This window comes from Ichthyophthirius multifiliis, assembly GCF_000220395.1.
Source record: "Ichthyophthirius multifiliis unplaced genomic scaffold scaff_1120509251233, whole genome shotgun sequence".
In the NCBI taxonomy this organism is placed as follows: Eukaryota; Ciliophora; class Oligohymenophorea; order Hymenostomatida; genus Ichthyophthirius; species Ichthyophthirius multifiliis.
In genome coordinates, this window is record NW_004086074.1 from 67,544 (window position 1) to 86,786 (window position 19,243).

A 19,243-nucleotide genomic window follows, 5' to 3' on the forward strand; every position below is an offset into this window, starting at 1 on the left:
TTTTGTTGTATTTCTTAATTTTAATTTTCAATAGGATTTTATTCTTCTTACATTTTTTTTTATGTAAATCAAATAAGCTTTATATTTTAATACAAATAAATAAATAATCTTTTATAATTTGTAATAAAATAAATTATACAATAATAATTTTTATTTTTTTAAATAAAAATATAAGTGATATATATAAATATTATATATATATATATATATATATATATATATTTCCAAATAATTTTTTTAATATAATATAATAAAATATATTTATAAAAATAATATCTTAAAAATATCAAAAATACTTTTATATTACTAAATTTTTTAAAAATAAAATAAGCATATAATTTTTATGAAAAACTAATAATTGAATAATGTAAAATTTATAAAATACGCATTTAGAATAAATAAAAATTTATTTTGCTAACATATTAAAATATTTATTTTTCTTATTAATTAAATATTATATTATGAAATTTATTGAATATATTTATTTCTATATTATTTAAATAAATAGATTATATAATATAAAGAATATATTTGAAAATATTTAAATTAATATAATTAAAGACTATCAACTAAATTAAGTTTTTAATTAATTTAATAAATTTTTATAAAAATTAATTATTAAATATTTTATTAGTTTAAAGTAATAATATTTTTATAAATGTTTATATTAAAAAAAAAATACATTTATACTTATAATATATAAATATAAATTATATTATAAAATTATAATTATAGTGTAATAATTTCATATTATTAACAATAAGTAAATCATAAAAATAATTTAATAGGCAACTTTAGTACCATTTAAACAACTCCCGATATAACTATTTTAATCATTAAAACAGGCTATAGATGGAGAACATTTAATAGAATTAATACCCAATTTAATATTGCATTTTTCAACTATGTTTTTTTTGAATTAAGGGACAACATTTTCAGGCATATTCCAAATATTTTTAGCTGGTTAGAATTAAATTTCTTCATTATAGAGGCAGTTTTCAAATTCTTCGTTTAAAGTGTTAGAAGATGTATTTTATTCTCTAGATTTACACAAATTAAATTCACTAATAAAACCAGTAACATGCAAATAAGGATTAAAGACAATTTATGTATCATTAAAGCATCTTTATTTCATTTAAATATATAATTAAGGTCTACTATATCTACTAAATACATTTTTTAATTCAGGATAGAAATAAAGGCAATTAGCTGTACACGCTTTGGCAAAAGTTTGGAAGGATTAAACAAAATTAAATTATTTTCCTTATTTAGCATATATGTTTTAGAGATCAAAACAATTTGATAGTACACATTAATCCCAATATTTAAAAGAGTTCTAACAATCTATTTAATAAATACCTTATATTTAGCAATCTAATTAAGGTAAATATTTTAAACATGCGTTTAGTTTAGTTTCATATTAAATAATATACTGGCTTTAGATATATGGGACAGAACAATAAGAGTTTAAAATAAAAAATAATGTTAATAATAGGAATATAGTCATCATAATATATTTAATTTTTATTATTTTAATAATATTTATTATTTTTTAATTTAATCTTTCTATTTATTTAAATAATATGAAACTTATATTATTTTTATATTTTTAAATTTTTAATTAGTAAAATAAATTTTCTTTGTTATTAAAAAAACTTGTATCTTTATAATAAAGATGTTTTATTTATACATATTTTTTAAAGGATTAATATTTTAAAACTATTTTAAAATGTTTATTGAAAAAAATTAATATTACACATCGTAAATTATATTTTTTATTATCAAAAATATTTTAATGATCTTATTATATAATAAGACATAACTATACAATTTATTTGATATTAATTATCAGTAATTTGATATTAATTACTAGTAATTGTTTCTTAATAAATAAATAATTGTATATAATTATTTATATTAACATATAACAAATTCTAAACTCTTTGTATCTTTTATATATTATTTTTAGTTATTGTTTAATTTTAAAGTTAAAAAAAAGATTTTATTTTATATAAATTTTTTGGTTTTTAATTCTCTTTAAATTTAGCTTGAAATTTTATAAAAAAGTAATAATAATTAATTAAAAAATAAATCGTTTAATTTGAAACATATATTAATAATTTAGAATATTCTTTTTAAAATTATCAAAATAGAATAAGATTATAATTTATTTGTAAATTAAATAAGAATAATATAAATTATAAGTTTTATTTTATTTATATAATAAATATATTAAGAATTCTGAATACTCAAAGAAAATATATAATTTAAAAAATAATTTATTTGATAAAAAACTATAATAATTATTTTGGATTTTAACTTTAAAAATATATAAATTTATAAATATTAATTTATGTTTAATATTTATTATTAAATAACAATGAAATTTTTATAAAAAATAATAATGCAAAAATTAATTTTAAATCAAAATATAGAGTTAATATTAATTTAAAAATAATTATTAAATTACAGATCCGAATCATTAATATATAAATATTTAGTTAATTATAGATTTAAAAATAACTCAATTAATATATTTATCTAACATATAATAAATAATAAATATTTTTTTATATATTTTTGCGTTTAATTGTATTTAAAATAATTTATTCCATTAATTATAAAAAATAATTATAATAATATTTAATTATATAATATATAATAATTAAAAATAAAAATAAAAATTTATTTATAACTCGAAAATTAATATAAAATATAATTAGTTTGAAATAATTTATTATTTGTATTGTAAAATAACTAAATTATATTTACATTGAATATAATACTTTTTTTTTATTGTTTTTTTTTAATATTAATATCATTTTCATTTAATGGGAAATATATTATAATAGAAAATTATTATAATTTTTGGTATATAATTTTATATATAAAATTTTATTTTTGAAATTCGAAATTCAAATTTCAAGTAAATATATATGTATATTTAAATTATATTTTAGAATGAAAATTTAATAATTTTAATTTTAATTATCATTATTTTATTTTATTTCAAAAAAATAAATATATTTCGAATAAATAAATATGAATATATATATTTTCAAATTAAATTTTAAATTTTACAAAGCGCAAAATAAATAAATACATTTTTAAAATAACCCACATAAAAAAAAATATTATTTCATAAAATAAAAATATTAATAAAAAAAAAAATAATTAACACTACAACAAAAATAACAATATAAAAAAATGTAAAATTAATAATAAAATATTCAATATATGAATTATGTATTTTAAAAATAAGTATACTAAATACTTAACTAATTATCTCAGTTTTAAATAAATATATACTATAAAGAATAATGTGTTTATTTACTAGAAAACTATCATAAGATTACTAAAATACAACTTAGCCTTTTATTTTATAATAATTTTGTATAATTTACTTACTTAAAGAAGTATTTAAAATGACAAACGAAGAAATATAAGGAAAATATTCTAAAGACATCCCTGAAATACCTTAAAATATATATTAATAATTAGAATAATAAGTAAAATCTCTAAATTTTTCATTTAATAATGATACTATAAGCTAGTTTTTGTTTTAATAAAATATATTCCATGAATCTTTAATTGATTATATTGAAGATATTCTTTTATATCACTATGACTTTAAACAATTTTGTGTTGATTAAATTGCTTTTGGAATTATAAAATTTTCAAATATATAAAATAATGATGATGTTAATAATGAAGAATATCTAAGAAAAACTTATGGATAATCTTGGATGATATAATATTTTTAATTTTATGAAAAACTTTTTTCTATATATAATGAAAATGATGAAGAATATGAATAATAAATAGAAGAGGAGGACAAAAAAAAATAATAAATATAAAAGGAAGATGATTATTATTAATAATAATAATAATTGTAATAAAATGAAGATATTTATTAAGAATAATCATATATAAAAACTCCGAAAAAAATTAATAATTTTAATTAAAATAATTAACTTTAATCAACTTAAGATACTTGTGATTAATCTGTTTAATCAGAAAGAAAACTCTTTTAATAAGATTAAATTGCTAAATCGAAGAGTACAATAATTAAATTTTAAGGAATTTTTGAGTAGAATATTTGATTAATAAAAATTTTGTACTTTTTAATTATATTTGTTTATTATTTATTTATTTATTATATTTAATTAAAAAAGTAATTTTACTTTTATTTGTAAATAATTTAATAAATTTTAATTTTTATAATTAAATATTTTTATTAGTTATTATATTTAATTTTTTATGATAAATATTTAAAATATGTTGCTTTTTTATATATTAAAAATTTAAAATAATGTTATTTTTTTTATAATAAAATAGATAAATAAAATTATTAATTGTTTTAATTAATAATAATTACAATAATACTTAATATACATTAAGGAAAATTTTAATTATATAAATTCAATTAAAATAAACAATAGAAGATCATTAATATTAAAGTTTTTAGCTTTACAATAATTCTAAAAATTCCGAGGTTCTTTATCTTCTAAGTTTTTTTAAGCAAACAGTAGCTACAATAAGGACCATTAATCCCACAGTTAAAGGCAAAACAATAAAAAATGCGAAAATAATCCATTCTTTCTGATATGAATTTCGCATAAAAGGATCAATAATAAATATAATTTAATTGCATTTTTCTCCGTATTAATTTTATGCACAAAAATTAACACTTGTATTATTCTAGAAAGTAGAATTATTATATAAAAGTAATTAAACTTTATCATGGATTTAATATTCTCTTACTTTAAAATAAATTTAATTGCCATTTTTTAATGAAATAGTAATAATTCTAAGGAAAAAATCATTATTATTTTATGTAAAAGTCACATCTTATAAAGTTTCTTATTTATTTAATTATATTGCTTATATCATTGATTTATTTTCTTTTTCATATAATTTCATTATTGAGTTTCCTTGGAAATCTCTACATTGAACAATAAAGTATTTATCAGCGAATTTAATAAAGGTTTAAAATATAGTATCGGACTTAAAATTGTTTATACATTAAGAATACTATCTGTAGGCAATAATATTTGTTTCACTGTTTTTTATATTATTAAAATTTTCAATATATTCAAGTATTGATAAATCATTGGCTATAATTATTGTTATTTCGTCTATATCATCATTTATATTTGTATTACTGACTAATGGGACTTCTAGATTTAATGATGTTTCTTCTTATTTTACAAAAAGATCGAATTTGGAAGAATAAACGTCATTAATTTTGATATTTTTTATTTCTGAGTTGTATGCATTATCAGAAGGAGGAAGCTCTATTTATAGTTTGCAGATATATATACTTCTCTAAGAATCGTCCCAAGCTAAATTAAAGGTGAAATTTTGAGGAATATCGGGCGAAAATTTAGGCGCATTTTTATTACGAAAAGGATAATTTGCATTAAAATTGGAGATTTTTAAATAATCTATATCGAAGTCTAGACTTGATATTTAGTTTACTAGTTAAAATTAATTAGTATTATTTAAAGATTCTTGACTGTATAATGTATATATTTGATAATCTGCTTGAAAATTTACTATTAGAAAATATATGTATGCCTATTATTTTTTTTATTTTAATTATTATATATTTTTTGTTATTTTTATTTTACTTAAACTTCTTCCTTATTATCATATATGGGAACTATTTATATATGTTCAATTTATTCAAGAACAAATTAAAATTAATGATATTTGGTGTTGTAGAAATTCAATAATCTAACTTTATTATTTAGTGCATATTCCCAATCTTTTGTTTGATTTTCGAGATTTTATTAATGATTAATATAAACTTCAAACTAAATATAAACAGTATAATAGCCATTAGCTGCATAACACTACATAATGTAAATGTAGGATGTAGAAACTTTAAATTTGTGCTTTTTTATTAATAAATTTAACTGCAATAAGAAATTTATAGGATATTGCTTTATATGATAATATCCGTATAATAAATTTAGAATATTTTTGTAAATTCAGTGTTTGGTATGAATACTTACAGTGTTTTTTTACCTAAAAGCACTAGTTGGTAATAGTTAATTGCCCTATTTAGAATAAAGTCATTTATTATGACTTTTATTGATTCTTTATGTTATTATATATACGAAATTAGTTTCATTTTTGAAAGATCTTTTTCTACTTCTCCTTCTTTTATGTAATAGTTTTCAGTAGCCCCCTCGTAAAAATCAAGCTAAATTGGGCAATAAGATATATATTTGTTTTCTTAATAAGTTTTAGTTAATTCTGTTAGATTACATATTGTTTTCTTAAAATTATTTTTGGATTTTAATTAGGAATCAAATAAATATTTTGCATATAAAAGAAGATTTTCGACTTTTTAAGAATTTTAAACTGTAATATGAAAAGGTTAAGTTTCAATTTAAACACTTTTAAACATCTTTAAATTTACTAGTGGCACAAAAAAACAATCTAGTTTTAATTAGCTTTTATTTTTGACTAATATACATAGTTGGCTTGGAGTTGGAGGATTTTACTAGTCGTATTCAATATATTAATAAGTCTTTTTATTTTTATTTTATTATATTATATTTTTGTTTTGTTTTTACTTCATTTGGTTAAAAAGACATTCTTCTTAGAAATTAATTTGTTGAATTTTCATTAATTTAAATGTAAAGTAAAAAAAATTCGTTTTATTAGGCTTTTTTAAACAAAAAAATAAATAAATATATATTAATAAATAAAAATACATATTTATATAGCCATAAAATTAGACTTAATGATTATTTCTTATGAAAGAATAAGTTAATAGGGATTCAAAGATATTTTTTTACGAAAAATCAAGGATGTAAAATTCTCTTAAAAAGCGAATTCGAACAAAGAGTTTAAAGAGAAATCCAAAATAAATAATTTAACTGAAACCGCGTATATTTATTCTTTATATATTTTAAAAGTATAGTTTTTCATAAAAATTTTTTATTCAAACTCGTCCAAAAAATCAATCAAAGTTAAAATTTCTTATTTATTAAATGAAAAGTTTTCTACGATTTTTTTTTAAAAAAAATCTAAAGAAAAAAAAACAATTTCTTCTTATTTATTTCCTATTAAAATTCCTATTTCGCTTAAAGATTAATCCCAAGAAATAAAACTTTTATCCAAAATTTCAAAATCAGTTATTTAGTAATTTTTTTTCAAATCGAAAAAATATAAAAATTCCTTATCTTTGGTTTTTACTATGACAGATAATTATTATTTTGCATTATTATTATGAAATTGTATTATTTCAATATTTTCTCCTTCAAAATTATATTATTTTAAATTTAACATTTTTTGTAAAGAAAATTAATTCTAATATATGTTGTAGAAGCAAATTTAAGGTTTTTTGTAAAAAATTACCATATTTTTATTGTTTAGTACTACTTTAGAGATTTCTTCTTATTTATCTAAATAAATGGACTATTCACATTAAAAAGACATTTCCAAATAACAAGTTTACATCATTAAAATGTCATTCTTTTGTTAAAAGATATTTAAATCATCTCTACTTATGCTTGCTGAAATTAAAGTTTTTTCTACAAGAGATTCATTTTTTATTATTTCTTGAATATATTAAGAGATTTCTAGTGTACTATTTAAGGAAGTAAAAGACATATAAGAACCCTAGAACCAGTTTTAGATAGTAAACCTAGGAAAAAAATTTGAAAAATAAGTTTCTGCTTTATCCCCATAAAAAGAATAGATTTCTGTTTAATTATTTGGATGAATAAAAATTTCCAAAGCTTAGACTTTTTCAGATTATATTTTACATTAAACTATTTATTTATTAATTTAGGCTTTCAAAGTTAAATATGTACCACCTTTGTGCACATAAGAATCTATTGTTGCCATTTAATTTTCTTAATATAGAGTAAAAAATAAGAATTTTTTGGAAATTTTTGTACGGAAGTATTATGCTTGGTCTTAATAAGTAAATAATAGAGTGTCTTTTACAGAAAAAGTTGCATAATACTTAACAAAATTATATTAGTCGTTTATTATTAAAAAATATGAATTTGATGTTGGAGATAGAAAAGTCAAATAATATTAAAAACTATCATATTGATATTTTACTAAGGGAAAATTTTAATTAAAAAATGTCTTATATTTATCTGAAAATTCTGTATTTAGTAAACTTTTTATATTTTTAATATGTACTGGCATTACAAAACTATTTGCCCTCTTTTATATTATATCAATCATTTCATATATTATTATGTAGTTTTCTGTATTTATTACAATTAATTCATTGTTACTTTACTGGTCTATTTTAATAAACATATTTAGGTAATTTTATTCTGCAAAATATTTATGTTTTGAAAATATTATATTACCATTTTCTTACATATTTACTAATATTAAGCCATTTTTATAATCCAATATTAATAATAAATGTTCTGAATAGGCATATATTGATGTAAAATACTATAAAATTTCGTTTGCTGCAGATTTGAAATATTTTTAAGTATCAAAATTGTATGTTTCAAAGTAATTATTCAACCTACAAGCTTAAAAATAAGTACTTTAAATGAATGAAATTAATGTATATTAAAGACAGTTTTTGATAAAATTATTAAGAGGTTTCTCTTCAAAAGAAATATTTAGGGAAAAAAAAGTGTTTTATTTAAAAATTAATAAAAAGTAATTTCCTTAAAATTCACATTTTAGAATTATTTTTTAAACGACTTATATGTTTTATAAATTTGTACATTTTTCGTATTTGTCTAAGTCTAGTTTTTTTATGAATTTTATTTAAGAATTTTTGTTTTTTTCTGTTTGTTCGATAAATATATATATTTAAGGCTTATATTAGATGTTTTTTTTATTATTCTAATATAAACCTATTATATATGTTTGTAATAATGTTTCTTATGATTATATTGATATCATTTCGTCAAGGTTTTTATCGATTTCTGGATATTTAAATTAATTCATTTGGGGAAACGATAATTAAGTCATTTTTAAATTTTCCTATCGACAGGTTGTTTTGGGTATTATTTCTGAATCATTTATTTGAATAAGCATTTATTCATTTTCTGTAAGAATAATTTTTTTATTTTAACAGATTATTTTTATTTTTACAGATAGTTATATTATTAACAATATTAGTAGCATATTCATTTTTTTGTTTTTTTAATTATTTTTTCAATAAAAATATATATAATTTATATGCGAAATTTTTTTTTTTTATATTATTTAAAGAAAAAATAAAAAATTAATTAATCTATATATTAATTTTTTATAAAAAAGAAATAAATTTATATTATATTATTATTTTTTTAAAAAAATATAGTTTAATTTCTATTAAAAATAAAATTATATTAAAAAGCATTAAATATAAATATATATATATATATATATATATATTTAAAAAAAAAAATCATGTATTTTCATTTAATCCCCAAACCTCAATATTAGCCAAATTAAAATCCAAATCCTAAACTAAAGGTGGGTTTTGAAACATTTCTGTCGCATGACTATTCCCTTTAGAAAAATTACTATGAATAAAAAGCGCAACATCCTAATCCATTCCGACAAATAAACCCAAATCATCACAATATTAAATATGTGTAGAAGTAGAATTAGGGAAATAGACATTAATATTTTTATTTTCTTCTTCAAAATTAAAAATAAATGATTCTCCAGTTCCATAACAAATATCTTTTTTTCACCCAACTATCAGTACAGGAAAGCTCCAAAAATAAAATTATTTTTTATTTCTTGCAAAAGAATTACATGAATTCCTATACATTGAGTCTTTTTGAGAAATTATTCGTATGAAAAACCATGTTTTAAAGGTGTAAAAACTAACTACCAATTATTCATTTAGAGATGTTGAGGCAAGTTATTTACTATTTTTTAGAATTATAAGTTATTAATTATTTTTGATTCGGGATTTCGAGGGTATATTTTTTCTTGACAATCTTGATTTTGGTTTAGGATTTATAGCTCATAGTGAGATATTATTGTGGGAATAGTCGTATTATCGCAACTATTGCTATTTAAATATTCGATTAAAAATGTTATTTTTTCTATTATATAGTTTATTGCGTGATTAGATTATTAAGATTGGTTTTTTAAATATTCCAAAGAACGAAAAGAACACTTTACTATATAGGAATTTCCAAAATTGTCAGTTATAGTGGTACTCAAAGTGTCTGTTTTGTGTAAATAAACATCTAATTGTATATATAAATTATTATTTATTGTTATTATGGATATAGATGCTTTTAGTATGTCTTTAATATAAATTGTTGGGGTATAATTTTAAATATTATTATTATCATAATGTTTTTTATTATTTAAATTTTTTTATTCTTTTAATAATCGTTTGTAATCTGATGGGTCTGGATAAAATGTTATTTATGGAAAGTTTATTATTAGTTTTCCTTTAATTGAACCATTTTAAGTTAAGTAAAATAAATTAAAATCTTCCTTTTTTAAATATTATTCTAACTTCTTTTTTTATTCTTCTTGTTTTTTTAGTTACTTTTGTAGAATTATTTCTTCAGATATAGATTTACGCTTTTATAGAACTATTGATTTTCTTTTTTTTAATTATTGCATTTTATTAAATATATTAATTTTTTTTTTTTAGTTTTTTTAATAATTAAAATAAATTAAAAAAAATAAAAAAAAATTAATACTAATATATATAATAAAAAAAAAAAAAAAATATAAATTAATGTGTTAAAAATAAAATATAAAAATTTAGTGTAAAATTAATATTATATTAATTAATTTATTATTAAAAAAAAAATCAATTAAACCATTATTAAAAATTAAATAATTAATAATTAAATAAAGATATGAAAATTAGTTTTTCTAATAAATAATTTTTATAATATAAATCTAAATTTATGAATAAATTGATAAAAATTAATAATATTGAAGAAAAAAATTTTAAAAGTGTAAAAATAATATAAAAATTATATTATAATTTTATATATAAAAATAATATAAAAAAATAAAATTATATATTATATATAAAAATTAATATATATTTATATTTATATTTATATTTATATTTATATTTATTTAAAAAAAAAATTATTGCATAATTTTATAATAAATATACTATTAAATATATTTTAATTATAAAATTATCAAAAACTACTATTATTTTTATTCTTACTTTATTATTAATATTCACCTCCTTACCTAAAATCTTATTAATTTTCGTCTTCATCGCCTTCATCATCTTCTTCCTAATCCTATTAACTTTACATTATAATGATTTACTTAATTTATTCTCTGTTAAGTTTTTTTCCATTTTCATCTACAAATTAATCTAATTGTTCCTTTGGCATACTATCAATTAATTAATCTAATTATTAATCCATTTCTTCGTCAATTTCAATCTCTTGATTTTAATTATCATTCATTATTTATTCTTTTAGTTTTTCCCTTATTTCACTTTCTGATACATTAATACCATCTGCTTCTAGTTATTTTTTTTACATTTAAACCATATATTCTAAATATTCTTCTTCATTTTCAAACTCTTGTTATTCTTATTCTTATTATTACATTTACTTATATTTTCTTACTTCTTCAGGTGGTATAGGATTTCCATGCTCATCTACATATTCTTCTTCTTCTTATTCTTCACCGTCTTTATTTTCATCTTCATGCTCATCATCGTTTGGAATTTCTCCTCTGGCTAACATTTCTTTATATCTAGCAACTTCTTCAGGAGGAATCGGATTTCCATATTAATCTACGTATTCTTCTTCTTCATCATCTAAATTTGCATCGTCCATATCTATTTCTCCGTTAGCCATCATTTCTTTGTATTATTTGAGTTCTTCGGGAGATATGAGATTTCCGTCTTGGTCGTAATATTATTCATTTAAATCTATATCTTAATTTTTTTTTTTCTGAGCAGAAGTTGAATTGCTATAAGATTTTTGCTATTTTTCAAGTTCTTCTTATTTTCTTTTTTTGATTTTATCTTCTTCTAGTTCTTCTTGTTTTTTTCTTTGTTTATCTTCTTCTTGTTTTTTTCTTTTTTTTTCGTCTTCTTCTTACTATTTTTTTTATTTTTCATCTTCTTCTTGTTTTTTTCTTTATTTATCTTCTTCTTATTTTTTTCTTTATTTATCATCTTCTTGTTATTATTATTATTTTCTTTTTTTTTCTTCTTCTTCCTGTTTTTTTTTCTCTTATTCTTCTTCTTCTTCCTTTTACATTTACTTATATTACTTCACTATTTCAGGTGGTATTACATTTCCTTCTTCATCAACATATTCTGCTTCTTCACTATTTTCCATATTTTCCATATTTTCGTTATCATTATTTTCAGATTCTTATTATTATTAAAGTTAATTTTATTATTTTTAATATTCTCTAACTATTTCTATAGGAATAACATTTCCATCTTCATCTACATACTAAACATTTTCTTCATCATCTCCATTTTCTTCTCCTTCTCCATCTTCATCTCCTGCTTATTATTATTATTCGAATTATTCTTTCATTTATTATACTACTTCCGGAGGTATTTTATTTCCGTATTCATCATAATAGACTTCTTCTTCTTCCTCTTCTTATTCATTATTTTCATTTTCTTAATGATTTTCGTGTTCTTATTCTTCTTATTAATCAAATTATTATTATTGTTATTATTAATTAAACGATTATTATTATCTTTCGTTTTATATTTTTTGTATTTCTTTTAATTATTTTTATTATTCTTTAAATTCTTTATCTTAAATTCCATCATCAAATAACTTTCCGTTTTTTTTATTTGAAGAGTCTAATTTCTTATTATCTTTCTCATACATTTATTAACCCAAATTATTCATTTATTTATTATCTTCATCTTCCTCATCATCTTACTCTTTAATATTTTACATATTCTCTTCATTCTCTTATGCCCTAAACTACGAGTTTACATACATTTCATATAAATTCCTTCTCTCTTCATAAGTCTAAGGATCACATTTAGTTGGATCTAGATAATCTTATAGTTATTATTCATCAAATTCATCAAAATTTTCACCTGCGTCTTCTTCAATACTCTCTCTTTCTCCAAGAATCATTTAAAGTCTTTAATTACGATCATCGGAGCAGTTTTTATTAGACACTTATTCTATTAAAAGAGGTCTTTTAATGACTTTCCTCATCATTTCAGTCATTTTTTCATCGAATTATTATTCCCATTCTAAAACTTTAATTTATCTTTATTCTCTTTCTTATTATTTCATTAATTTGACTTATTCCTTATATTGGGATTAATTAGCATTTTAAATACAACTTCTGACGAATTCTGCGAATTTTTCTCTTCTTAATTATTTGTCGATTTCTCTTTTTTCATTTTCCAATTTTTCATATTAGGAAATTTCTTCCTATAATTTTCTTTATTTTACCATCGCCTCGAATTTTCTAGTGGAAGAAGGCATGATTTTGACTTTTTATTCAAGTATTTTTTTCAGATTTTTTTCTCTTTCAATTTTTTTTTCCTTTTATTTCTTTATTTCTATATTTTGGATATCTAAATACTCTCTTTTGGTTGATTTTCGTGTTTATGTGAAGTTAAATTCCCTTATTTATGTACTAATGAAAATATCTTTTTTTTATTAAAGTTCATCTTCTAGTTTTTCATGTAAAAATTTAAAATTGGGAATAGATTTAGCCTTTATAGGACAAAAAGAAAAACTTTATTAAAATCTATTATTTCGAACTTCTCGATTGTTTTCCTTTTCTTTAAGTCTATCTAACATATTGCGTACTCCTTCAGGTAGTTTACTTAAATTTTATAATTCTAATTTTCTTTTTTCTATATTAAGGCGAGTTTTCTGCATTTATTCTTGTTGTTTTCGTTCGAACAAACGCACTCTGCAGTACCAAGGTGCATGTTTGGCCTTAAAATTTTCAAATTTATGCTCGGGTTGAATATTTTATTTTTCTTTAAATTTTTATAAATCTCTTTAGTAGAAACTGAAGGGATTTTCTTAAGACATAGTTATTGCTTTTGACTCTTTCTTTACTTATTGTCGTCTTTTTTCATTTCTAGCCATTATTTAGGACCATAATTTTTTGTTTTTGATATGTTTAGGTATTTAATTTGCTCTAAATTATGTTGCGGAAGCTACTATGATGTCTTCTTTTCTTTTTTTCAATAAGAGATTCAAAAAGTCTTCTTTATCTGATTGTGATTTCTTTTTTTTTGGATTTTATACAAATGAGAAAGGCTGGGGGACTGTAATAATAAATTAATCATCAAGACTTTTAAATTATGCACCGAATTAATTATTATTTTTTTCTACATTTTATTTGTTTCCTAAAATTTTAGCTACTTTTCTATTTTTACGCTTTTCTTTTAATTATTTAGGATCTAAATATTCATCATCTTCTTCATTTAGTTACGATTCGTATTTTTTATTTTCTTCTTAAAGACCTTCTTTTATTCTTCTCCAAATATAATTAGGTCTCCCTTTTCTTGAAAAAAAGTCGATTATTTCGTCCAAAGTATGGAAACAATTGGCTTCTTATTGCATTCTTTTTAATGTATCAAATACTGTTTCTATATCTAAAATTAAATATTTTTTGCTTCGTACAAATCTAATATATATTTTTTATGTTTTTATTTAAATTTGTATAATATATTATTATTTTATTTACTTTCCCTTAAAAAATTAATAGTCTTTATGATCCTTAAATTCTTCAATAAATAAATAAATATTTACATAGTAATCTGCATGTTTTTAAAGTATTCCAAATATGTTTTTAATTGCCTATATTATATCTTTAGATACTTCTATTATATCCCCAAATTAAAATTTTCCTAAAAGTCTTTAAATGGCTACATATTTGTCTTTTGTAGGAATATCTTTAGGTTTATAATTAGTTAGTAAATTATGGAAATCATCCCAACTAATCATTTCTTTCTATTTTCTTTCGTTTTCTTTACCTATAGAAATCCAACATTCTAATTAATAAAAAAGATCTTCAAAGAAAATATATCTATCTACTCTTTGAACATATCCTAATTTCTTTTTTTCATATTTATTAACTTTTAAAACGTGAATAATTTATTTCAAGCTAATTATTTCTTCTCCAAATGTATCAATTTTATTGAATTCATCATGAATTTTATTAATATCCTAATCACTTAATAAACAAGTATATTAATTCTATAATATAAAACATATATATTAAATTTATGGTATTTAATATATTTTAAAATTTAAATAAAAAAATTAATAAAACTAAAAGATTATATACGAATTTTATCGCATTTTTATATATAATATTTAATAAATAAATAAATATATATATATATATATATATATATAATATTATATATATATAATATACATCAATATTCTCATTTTATTTTATATTATTCATTTTTCCATACAAATTAGAATTAGTAAATTATCTATCAGTAATAATAAATTATATGAATTCTTTTAAAGAAAAATATCCGAATTTTTCTGTTGTAAATTTGTCTATTTCTTTTCTTAAATCTTCCCCTTTTATATTATATAAAGTTAATATTTCCTTCCTTTCTAAAAGTGCATTTTCTAAATCTTATTTTTATACTAAGTTTTCTTTGTTTTATTTTATTTTTCCAAAAAATTAATTCAAAATACTTATTTCATCGTCTTTGAAATCTTTTACCCTATATTTTTTTTTTTTTGCTCTTATTTCATCTAAATCTGCTTTTATAGATAAAGCTCTGCTGTCGAATAATTTTTAATATTGCTAAACTACATCGTTTCCAGTTTCAAAAGCATAATTAGAAGATTCGGATATATGAGTCATTATTTCATAATCATAATTTTCATCAATATGAGCAGAGAGTTTTTTTTATTCAAAATTTATTGTTGGCTTTTAATTTTAAGATTTTTCTTGTACTTCAGTTTTTTTTATTTCTTTACTTTTCAAATATTCTCTCAGTTTATATTCCAGCTCTGCTTAAGGGCGATTATTTTCAATCCAAATAACGCCTTTTTTTCTTTTTCTTTTTATGAAGATATTTCTCTTTTTTTAGTTCAGTATGTTTTTTGAGTTTTCATTATTAAGTTTTGTTTTTTAGCTTGTGTTTGGTTTATTTCCTTCTTATAATTTTTTTTAAGATTCTGTATTTTGATTTTAACTTTTTTAAAGTTTTTCTTAATGTTTTTTCTATTTTTATTTAGACTTTTTTTTTTAAAAAAAAAAAAATTACATATCCTGTATTCATTTAACCCATCTATTTTTCTAATAATTTTCTTTGTTATTCAGTAATCTCACGATCACTTTCTTCGATTTTTTCTTAATGTTTTTTCTAATTTAATATTTTTTTTTATATATTTATTATTTTATTTTCTTACAAAAACTGAATGTATTTAACCCATTTATTTTTCTTTTAAACTTCGTAAATATTACTAAATTTCATTCTTTATTTATTTAATTATAATAAAAAAAATTATATCTTTTTATTTACTGAGCCTTATAAAAACCCAGATTAATTATGATGATTTTCTTAACCAAATGATGCTTCAGATGCAGCGTCTTCTTGAACTTTTAATGACATATATTTTTTTATGTATTTTATATTCTTTTTTTTAATAATATTGTTTTTTTTTTAAAAAAAAAAAATTAGAAATTAATATAAAAATTTGAAAATAATTTATATTTAATTCTTTTTATTTTTAATTTTTTTTAAAAAAATGTTTTAAAAATTAAATATTTTGAAATAAAAATAAATCAAATTATTATATTCATTTTATTTATATAAAAATATTCAAATATATATCTAAATAAAACGATTTTCATTTTCTAAATGTTTATTTGTAAATTATCATTACATATTATGTAAAACTGTATAATAATTTTTTTATTATTAATATTAAATTTAAAATAAATCAGTAAATATAAAAGTTGCATATATTAATAATTTTTTAAATTATGTATTTTATATTTTAACATTATCTGTTTATTTTTCTTTTAAAAATCGATAAAATAAAAATGAGAGAAAAAAATTTAGATAGCTATTTTTAATTGAGATATTAAACACTAAAAAGTAATATAATATATAATATTAATTGATTATATATCTTTTTTTATATTAAAAAATAATTAATATTATTATATATATCTTCATTTTTATTAAAAATATAAATATTTTTATATTATTTTTATCTTAAAAATCTAAATATATGTATATATTTTATATTTATAATAATAACCATTTTAATTTAAAAATAATATATATTTTTTTTAATATAAATATCAATCTCATTTATAATTTTTTATTTAAAATAAAAATATTAATATTTTAATTTTTTAGTATATTTTTTTTATATATAAAAAAATATTACTATATTTTTATTTTTAAAAAATAAACCGTTTTATATATTATTTTTATTAATTATAGACATACATTATAATAACATTATTAAAAAAAGTGGTTAACTAATTAATATATAAATTATAATAAAATATAAAATATTTAATTAAAACTAAAAGTTTATATAAAATTTCATATTCAATATCATTTTTTAAAAACTATAGTTTAAAAAACATATAAAAGTTTAAATGCGAAATAAAAATAATATATATTTTTTTTATTTGTAAAATAAAATTAAAATTTTTTTCAGTTTTTTTTATCCTTGCTATCTGAATACTTAAAAACTAATAAAATGCACCATAAAACAAGTTTTACTAATATAGTAGCATAAAATCCAATATAATAAATCATAGCAAAAGTGTGAAGAGTTCCACAAGCAACATCATCATATACAGTTATAGAAATAATCAAAACAAGTGCAATTATAATATATAAAGCTGAAAAAACGACATGCATTTATAAAATACTATGTTCTTTTTTTAAAAGCCATAAACCAACAAGTAACATAACATCAACAATTACAAAGAAAGCAAATAATATTCCCAATAACTAACATAAGTAAATAAAAGTATTATTTGTGCATTAATAATGTGTTTTATCTGTACTAAAATAAAGGAAAAGGCCACTACATATTAAATAAATAATTGATTCTATGATTATGTTTCTAATTGATTATTTAAGGAGTTCTTAATTATAAAATATTATTACTGTTTCTGCTACTTCAGCATTTTCTTATTTTTCTTGTAATCTTTGGGTTTCTATATCAGTTTTTAAGCTTGTAGTTTCTTAAGGGTTTTGTACGCTCATTTTTTTTTTTATAATTCTTTATTTTTATTGTTTATAGAAATATTATTAATAATATTTATCTAATTAAGATTTATTTATTTATTTAAATCGTTTTTAAAATAAACTAGGTTTTAATAATATTTTTTTTTTGTTTTTCGTAAAAACGTATTTTTTAAATTATAATAATCGAATTGATTTACATTTTCTTGTAATTAAAATAAATGTATAGATAGATAGATAAATAGTACAATATATATATTTTTATTATTTATTTATTTTTAATTAAAAAACTTAAAATAAAAAAATAAATAATATTAATAAAAAAAATATTTTTATTTAAAAAAAGAATAATAATTATAAATTTTAAATAGAATTAATATATAAAAAAATAAAAAATATTTTCTATTATTTTAAAATTAAAATAGTTTTAATTTTTCATTCATTCTCTTCATTTCCAACCTATGTTTCTAATTCAGTTATTCTTCTTTATACACCTAATAATTACTATTATAACGCTGTTTTTTCACCTTTTAATGATGTTATTTAATAATCTAATCTTTAGTTTTCTTATTTTTAATGCGAAAAATGTCTATTCATTTCTTCTTCCATTCTTGCTAATTCGTTTGTTAATGTCTTTTTTACATCTTAAGTTTTCATTTATAATACTGATAACAATGTATCTTTTTCGCTTTTTAGAATTTATGCTTCTTTAATATTATTAATCATATCTCTTGAGAGTTCTTCCATATTATGCTTTTTATATATTTCAAATGAAATGTTAATTAAACAATATTTTTTATTATTTTGTTACATCAATTGCAATTAATTTGCCTTTTAAAGAATTCTAAAAACCATTATATTATGTTTATGTCTATTAAAAAGCTTTTTATGAAATTCCATAATCAAATTCATCATCTTACCTTGATAATTTATTTAATCTTTACATTATTTTATATTTATTAATTCAAAAAAATAAAAAAATAAAAAAATAAAAAAATATAAATTATTCTAATAAATTTTTTTTTTAAAAAAAAAATTATATATGTATTTTTTGTATTTGTATTATAATATATATATATATATATATATATATATATATAT

The 19,243-nt window shown here is 17.9% G+C and overlaps 5 protein-coding genes across 5 annotated transcripts, besides 40 other annotated features; 1 reads left to right on the forward strand and 4 right to left on the reverse strand. All coding sequences in view use genetic code 6, as the record gives it.

The window, feature by feature from the left end:
- Nucleotides 1-4: part of a microsatellite that runs on past the window's edge.
- A 60-nt stretch (nt 5-64) lies between these two features.
- Nucleotides 65-134: a microsatellite.
- A 43-nt stretch (nt 135-177) lies between these two features.
- Nucleotides 178-222: a microsatellite.
- A 462-nt stretch (nt 223-684) lies between these two features.
- Nucleotides 685-734: a microsatellite.
- Nucleotides 735-1,509: 775 nt separating this feature from the next.
- Nucleotides 1,510-1,562: a microsatellite.
- A 271-nt stretch (nt 1,563-1,833) lies between these two features.
- Nucleotides 1,834-1,878: a microsatellite.
- Nucleotides 1,879-2,615: 737 nt separating this feature from the next.
- Nucleotides 2,616-2,663: a microsatellite.
- Nucleotides 2,627-2,668: a microsatellite.
- Nucleotides 2,669-3,005: 337 nt separating this feature from the next.
- Nucleotides 3,006-3,044: a microsatellite.
- Nucleotides 3,045-4,254: 1,210 nt separating this feature from the next.
- Nucleotides 4,255-4,335: a microsatellite.
- Nucleotides 4,336-4,919: 584 nt separating this feature from the next.
- On the reverse strand, nt 4,920-5,656 carry IMG5_164950 (hypothetical protein; the record flags this gene model as incomplete). The annotated part of the gene is made up of 2 exons (XM_004030214.1): nt 4,920-5,580; nt 5,634-5,656. The coding sequence occupies 2 exons, from the start codon at nt 5,654-5,656 to the stop codon at nt 4,920-4,922; spliced, it is 684 nt and encodes a 227-aa protein (XP_004030262.1).
- A 2,389-nt stretch (nt 5,657-8,045) lies between these two features.
- IMG5_164960 (hypothetical protein) lies at nt 8,046-9,140 on the forward strand. Its single transcript, XM_004030215.1, has one exon. It carries the CDS (start codon nt 8,231-8,233, stop codon nt 9,029-9,031), a length of 801 nt encoding a protein of 266 aa, XP_004030263.1. The 5' UTR covers nt 8,046-8,230; the 3' UTR covers nt 9,032-9,140.
- A 209-nt stretch (nt 9,141-9,349) lies between these two features.
- Nucleotides 9,350-9,381: a microsatellite.
- Nucleotides 9,382-10,622: 1,241 nt separating this feature from the next.
- Nucleotides 10,623-10,658: a microsatellite.
- Nucleotides 10,659-10,748: 90 nt separating this feature from the next.
- Nucleotides 10,749-10,809: a microsatellite.
- Nucleotides 10,789-10,819: a microsatellite.
- Nucleotides 10,820-10,926: 107 nt separating this feature from the next.
- Nucleotides 10,927-11,015: a microsatellite.
- Nucleotides 10,957-11,016: a microsatellite.
- Nucleotides 10,972-11,024: a microsatellite.
- Nucleotides 11,014-11,052: a microsatellite.
- Nucleotides 11,053-11,120: 68 nt separating this feature from the next.
- On the reverse strand, nt 11,121-13,851 carry IMG5_164970 (hypothetical protein; the record flags this gene model as incomplete). The annotated part of the gene is made up of 1 exon (XM_004030216.1): nt 11,121-13,851. A coding segment is annotated over one exon (2,730 nt), but the record flags the coding sequence as incomplete, so codon positions are not given.
- Nucleotides 11,938-12,162: a microsatellite.
- Nucleotides 11,940-12,196: a microsatellite.
- Nucleotides 11,979-12,147: a microsatellite.
- Nucleotides 11,979-12,150: a microsatellite.
- Nucleotides 11,982-12,032: a microsatellite.
- Nucleotides 12,080-12,127: a microsatellite.
- Nucleotides 12,278-12,302: a microsatellite.
- Nucleotides 12,413-12,462: a microsatellite.
- Nucleotides 12,603-12,661: a microsatellite.
- Nucleotides 12,665-12,706: a microsatellite.
- Nucleotides 12,675-12,718: a microsatellite.
- Nucleotides 13,852-15,260: 1,409 nt separating the features above from the next.
- Nucleotides 15,261-15,335: a microsatellite.
- Nucleotides 15,262-15,335: a microsatellite.
- Nucleotides 15,336-16,285: 950 nt separating this feature from the next.
- Nucleotides 16,286-16,334: a microsatellite.
- Nucleotides 16,335-16,635: 301 nt separating this feature from the next.
- Nucleotides 16,636-16,671: a microsatellite.
- Nucleotides 16,672-17,036: 365 nt separating this feature from the next.
- Nucleotides 17,037-17,146: a microsatellite.
- Nucleotides 17,055-17,175: a microsatellite.
- Nucleotides 17,109-17,183: a microsatellite.
- Nucleotides 17,169-17,239: a microsatellite.
- A 188-nt stretch (nt 17,240-17,427) lies between these two features.
- Nucleotides 17,428-17,468: a microsatellite.
- A 134-nt stretch (nt 17,469-17,602) lies between these two features.
- Nucleotides 17,603-18,163, reverse strand: IMG5_164980 (hypothetical protein; the record flags this gene model as incomplete). Its single annotated transcript, XM_004030217.1, has 2 exons — nt 17,603-17,905; nt 18,065-18,163. The coding sequence occupies 2 exons, from the start codon at nt 18,161-18,163 to the stop codon at nt 17,603-17,605; spliced, it is 402 nt and encodes a 133-aa protein (XP_004030265.1).
- Nucleotides 18,164-18,577: 414 nt separating this feature from the next.
- On the reverse strand, nt 18,578-18,889 carry IMG5_164990 (hypothetical protein; the record flags this gene model as incomplete). The annotated part of the gene is made up of 1 exon (XM_004030218.1): nt 18,578-18,889. One exon carries the CDS (start codon nt 18,887-18,889, stop codon nt 18,578-18,580), a length of 312 nt encoding a protein of 103 aa, XP_004030266.1.
- A 219-nt stretch (nt 18,890-19,108) lies between these two features.
- Nucleotides 19,109-19,141: a microsatellite.
- Nucleotides 19,142-19,205: 64 nt separating this feature from the next.
- Nucleotides 19,206-19,243: part of a microsatellite that runs on past the window's edge.